This window comes from Pristiophorus japonicus, chromosome 13, assembly GCF_044704955.1.
Source record: "Pristiophorus japonicus isolate sPriJap1 chromosome 13, sPriJap1.hap1, whole genome shotgun sequence".
In the NCBI taxonomy this organism is placed as follows: Eukaryota; Metazoa; Chordata; class Chondrichthyes; family Pristiophoridae; genus Pristiophorus; species Pristiophorus japonicus.
In genome coordinates this window covers 71693004-71699003 of record NC_091989.1, presented here as the reverse complement: position 1 = coordinate 71699003, position 6000 = coordinate 71693004, and the positions used below count along the sequence as shown (strand labels likewise).

At 43.8% G+C, this 6000-nt stretch overlaps 1 protein-coding gene across 4 annotated transcripts in view; it reads right to left on the bottom strand.

Moving 5' to 3' along the window:
- Positions 1–2221: 2221 nt before the first annotated feature.
- The window catches only part of mrpl42 (mitochondrial ribosomal protein L42), a 72810-nt gene continuing 69031 nt past the window's right edge, over positions 2222–6000 (bottom strand). For all 4 annotated transcript variants that reach the window (XM_070897639.1, XM_070897637.1, XM_070897638.1 and 1 more), the window contains exons 4-5: positions 3865–4028; positions 2222–2518 (exon numbers count right to left, since the gene is read on the bottom strand). In XM_070897639.1, the coding sequence (XP_070753740.1) occupies positions 2473–2518; positions 3865–4028 (210 nt within the window). In that variant the 3' untranslated portion in view covers positions 2222–2472. The remainder of the gene's footprint in view (positions 2519–3864; positions 4029–6000) is intronic.

The window sequence follows — 6000 nt, the reverse complement described above, 5'->3', positions numbered from 1 at the left end:
GGCTTGTATTCACTGGAGTTCAGAAGAATGAGAGGGGACCTCATAGAAACATTTAAAATTCTGACGGGGTTAGACAGGTTAGATGCAGGAAGAATGTTCCCAATGTTGGGGAAGTCCAGAACCAGAGGTCACAGTCTAAGGATAAGGGGTAAGCCATTTAGGACCGAGATGCGGAGGAACTTCTTCACCCAGAGAGTGGTGAACCTGTGGAATTCTCTACCACAGAAAGTTGCTGAGGCCAATTCACTAAATATATTAAAAAAGGAGTTAGATGAGGTCCTTACTACTAGGGGGATCAAGGGGTATGGCGAGAAAGCAGGAATGGTGTACTGAAGTTGAATGTTCAGCCATGAACTCATTGAATGGCGGTGCAGGCTAGAAGGGCCGAATGGCCTACTCCTGCACCTATTTTCTATGTTTCTATGTTTTCTATGTTCTCACCGAGAGAAACTTTGAGGTGACTGAATAGGAGTTTCAAAATTGCAGATGGGATTGACAATGTTGACTGTGACAAAATGGTTCAGGAACTAGGGGCATAGCTTATAAATGATGGTGGTAGTAGTGGTTCAAAAAGGTGGCCTGCCACAACATACTCAAGAGCAACTCGGGATGGACAATAAATAGTGGCATTGCCAGCAACGCCCTCAGAGAATTTGTTTTAAAAAGCAGCAGAGCTTGTGAGCACAGCCGGTGTCCTATTGAATGGTGTTCCGCCCCCAGTTCAGAGACATGCTTCTCCTCCGCCATCCTCAGTTCAGATGCACCTTACCCCTCCACACCCGCCTTTAATTCATAAGCAATCTCCTTTTTCATTGCTGATATTGGCTGGAATTCCGACCTAACGCTGCTTCTTTTTTCCAAGAGTGGACTCTATGCTGCAAATGGGAATTTGTGATCTATCCCGAGTCCTGGAATTGCTATCTGCAGCCTGCAGCATGGAACCTTCAGCAAAAGTGAAGCATCGATATCTGGTACAACCGGTACTGTGACCACCAGTGAGATCACCAAGGAGCAGATTTCTCAGGGCAGCAAGTCAACAGATGGAGCGTGAACCTGCCAATTTGCTGCCCGGGGATGAGAAGTGTACAGATTTGCATAAGGTAAGTATGTGTGGCTACATTTCTGTCCACCAGTTGGGAGGTACAGAACTTCATCAGCCTGCATTCCAGTCTCTGTAAAGGCAACAACTGCCATTCCCAGCCTCGGGAATTTTCTCACGAGTTATACAATGTACATCTGCCTTCCACATTCTACACGAGACAGTTTGCAATGCGGCAGTCACCCTGATGTTATAGACATCCAAGTTCATGTGCTAGGCTTACTCAGCACCAGTTGCTAAAGCCAGGCCCTCAAGGGAGCATCTTTGAGACACATGGCTGTGGCAAGCCCCTCCAGGATGCTGAGTGAGTCCTTTCACCCTCCAATTTTCGCTGGACATCCAAAGCTTGATTGGAAATCTTGCCCACAGGGTGAGGAACCTTTCATTTCATTACTAAGAGCTGCCTGGTCACCCATCTTATATGTCTGAATGGTGAAGTATGGTGAGAAAGCAGAAAGGTGTGAAAATAAACCAAAAAGGACTAAGGACCTACTACCCTATTATTTACATAACTGACAGTCAGCCCTTTATTGTCACGTCCAACTAGAAAGAAGGATCCATCTTAGGTATCTACAAGAACATAGGAACAGGAGCAGGAGTAGGACATTCAGCCCCTCGAGCCTGTTCCGCCATTCAGTTAGACCATGACTGATCTATAAACCATACAAGGTACCCGAGTCAAATCACAGGACGTTTGAAGCAGGACATATGAAGCATCATGCCTATTGCCAACTATTTCAAAACATGGCAATCATCACAAGTGAGTAACTGCTATAACACCTCAGTCACAATGTGATATTTATACTAGATGTGGGAAATGGGTCCTTGTCTGTTGAAATGCTGTCAAGTAGTTTGTATTTCAGATAATGAGTTAATTTTGTGAAATATCTGCCTTTGATACACTTGTCTTCGGCTGCACTCTATCGTTATGCAATCCAAACAAATACACAGACTGAAGCCCCGGGAGTGATGACAGTCTCGTTTAGGTCTGAAGTTGTGAGGAGCAAATCGGAGTCCAGCTCACCTTGATTTGCCTTCAGAAGGACACATCCCTCAGACTGAGTGAGAGCAGTTCATATTGTTTAAAAGTCTGTCTGAAAGTGGACAATAACAGAGATGGGAAAATCCAATTTGAACATTTTATTGAGCTAACCACGACATAGCAAACTGAAGACAATTAACTCTCATATGCCAAACAAGCTTGTTACATTCCATGGCTTGTAAAGCACTTAATGTCTGCAACGAAGACTTCTTCTTAAACAGAGTTCAAACATGAAAGTACCACATAAAATTAAATCCGCAAGCGCCGAAGCTCTTTCCTGTCCAGTGGAATGCACCAAAATACAGAGGCCAATTCTGGAGATTAAAGTCCATCATCTGTCTTTTGGGGGACTGGGGTTAATCCTCCGCCTGTGGTACCTTTAAACAAAAGGAGACCAATTCATTTCTCCACCATGGATCGACAAAATATGCACATGCACATACCATGCTCTGGTGCTTCCATAATTAAACCTTCTCATGAATGATTCTTGTATATAAATAAACACTAAATAACTTCCATTAACTGAAAACAATATGTGGATTAAGTGAGTAGGTAAAACTGTGGCAGATGGAGTTTGGTAGGAAAATATGAGGTCATACACTTTGGACCCAAGAAAGATAGATCAGAGTATTTTCTAAATAATGAGAAGATAGGAACTGTGGATGAGCAGTGTGTGTGTTAGGGTCCAAGTACAGAAATCGCTAAAGGTTAGTGGACAGGTACAAAACATTATTAAACAGACGAATGGAATTCTGGCCTTTATCTCGAGAGATGGAATATAATGTGGTGAAGGCTATGTTATAGCTGTATAGAGCTCGGGTAGATCCTATTTGGAGCACTTCATTCAGTCTGGGCACCGCACCCTAGGAAGGATATATTGGGCTTTGAGGGGGTGCAGCACAGATTCACCAGAATGAGGACAAGTTGCATAGACTAGGCTTGTATTCCCTTGAATATAGAAGATTAAGCGGTGATCTAATTGAGGTATTTAAGATGATTAAAAGATGTGATAGGGGCGATAAGAGAAACTATTTCCTCTAGTGTCCAGAACAAGAGGACAGAACCTTAAAATTCGAGCTAGGCTGTTCAGGAGTGATGTCAGGAAACAGTCCTTCACACAAAGGGCAGTGGGAATCTGGAACTCTCCCCCCAAATAGCTGTTGAGGCTGCGGGGAGAGATTGGAAATGTCAAAACTGAGATTGATCAAATTTTTGTGAGTGAAGGGTATTAAGGGTTCCAGAGCTAAGGTGGGTAGATGGAGTTAAGATGCAGATCAGCAATGATCTAATTGAACAGGCTCGAGAGGCTGAATGGATCCCTGTTCGTATGTTCCTATGAATTATTTAACTTGGGGCTATGGTCACTAAAAGATCAAAAGCGTAACACAAAGTAGTTCAAATGCGTGGAGTGGATAAGCTGACAACAACGAACAGCAAGCCAGAGCTTCCCCATACAACACAGCCAACGTTAGGAGCTGGGATAGGAGAGGAAGCAGTCACAATTACATGAACTTAGTCCTGCCTCTCTAGTATTGGTGTTACAAAACACTCTTACCACGATACAGCCTGCAAGGATTGGGATTGAGGATTTAATTTTCTACAGGCGAATACAGTTTTTAAGATTGCAGTAAACACGGCTTCATTGAACAGCCCTTGTAAATACTGAAACCCAATGTGGTTTTGTTATGTGAATATTCCATTGAGCTGCTCAAGTAGTACTTACTGCCCAACTGGATACCAGCGGTGCTTTGTTGTGTAGAACATTTTGCTGAGTTCTTCAATTGTAGGGGCCTGTTTATTACGCAGCACTTCTTTTTCTAACCTGGCCTTTAGTACCTGGTCGTGAGTCTCCTCTTTGTTCTCCACAGGGAAAGGTCGTGAGATGGGCTGCGAATCACAGTGTACATCAAATCTGGGAATTGATTTAGTTTATCATTCGATAACAGGGTAAGTTACAAATTGCTTTCAAGGACCTTTTTTATATATAAAGAGAACACAAAAGAAAATAGCAAAGACCATCACACAAACTACACTCTGGTCTCTATTGATGGCATGCCTTCAGCTGCCTAGCCCCATTCTTGAATTCCCTCCCTAAACTCCACCTTGCCCCCTCCCATTCTTCCTTCAAACTTACCTTTTTGATGAAGGTTTTGGTCATCCCTTTGGCTCAGCATCCATTCTTGACTGCCTATGCTTCTGTAAAGTGCTTTGGGGCATTTCTCCACACTGAAGGTGCGATTTAATGAAAGTTGTCATTGCAGCTCTGTGAAGTTATCAGGATATGCACAATAAAGGCTTGGGCGGGTTGCCTATACCGCCCCCCCCACCGTCCCTATGAGAGAAAGCCTCCCCTCTCTGCCTCGTCCCAGCAGAACAGCGGTCAACAGAATTTACCACATGGGGGACAATGGCATTGAGATTGGGGAGCACTTTGAAATTTGAAGCCATATTAAGCAATTTGGAATTACATAAGAACATAAGAATTAGGAACAGGAGTAGGCCATCTAGCCCCTCGAGCCTGCTCTGCCATTCAACAAGATCATGGCTGATCTGGCCGTGGACTCAGCTCCACTTACTCGCCTGCTCCCCGTAATCCTTAATTCCCTTATTGGTTAAAAATCTACCTATCTGTGATTTGAATAGATTCAATGAGCTAGCCTCAACTGCTTCCTTGGGCAGAGAATTCCACAGATTCACAACCCTCTGGGAGAAGAAATTCCTTCTCAACTCGGTTTTCAATTGGCTCCCCCGTATTTTGAGGCTGTGCCCCCTAGTTCTAGTCTCCCCGACCAGTGGAAACAACCTCTCTGCCTCTATCTTGTCTATCCCTTTCATTATTTTAAATGTTTCTATAAGATCACCCCTCATCCTTCTGAACTCCAACGAGTAAAGACCCAGTCTACTCAATCTATCATCATAAGGTAACCCCCTCATCTCCGGAATCAGCCTTGTGAATCGTCTCTGTACCCCCTCCAAAGCTAGTATATCCTTCCTTAAGAAAGGTGACCAAAAATGGACGCAGTACTCCAGGTGCGGCCTCACCAATACCCTGTACAGTTGCTTTTGTACTCCATCCCTCTCGCAATGAAGGCCAACATGCCATTCGCCTTCCTGATTACCTGCTGCACCTGCAAACAAACTTTTTGGGACTCATGCACAAGGACCCCCAGGTCCCTCTGCACTGCAGCATGTTGTAATTTCTCCCCATTCAAATAATATTCCCTTTTACTGTTTTTTTTTCCAAGGTGGATGACCTCACATTTTCCGACATTGTATTCCATCTGCCAAACCTTAGCCCATTCACTTAACCCATCTAAATCTCTTTACAGTATCTCTGTGTCCTCTACACAATCCGCTTTCCCACTAATCTTTGTGTCATCTGCAAATTTTGTTATACTACACTCTGTCCGCTCTTCCACATCATCTATGTATATTGTAAACAGTTGTGGTCCCAGCACCGATCCCTGTGGCTCACCACTAACCACCGATTTCCAACCCGAAAAGGACCCATTTATCCCGACTCTCTGTTTTCTGTTAGCTAGCCAATTCTTTATCCATGCTAATACATTTCCTCTGACTCCGCGTACCTTTATCTTCTGCAGTAACCTTTTCTGTGGCACCTTATCGAATGCCTTTTGGAAATCTAAATACACCACATCCATTGGTACACCTCTATCCACCATGCTCGTTATATCCTCAAAGAATTCCAGTAAATTAGTTAAACATGATTTCCCCTTCATGAATCCATGTTGCGTCTGCTTGATTGCACTATTCCTATCTAGATGTCCCGCTATTTCTTCCTTAATGATAGCTTCAAGCATTTTCCCCACTACAGATGTTAAACTAACCGGCCTGTAGT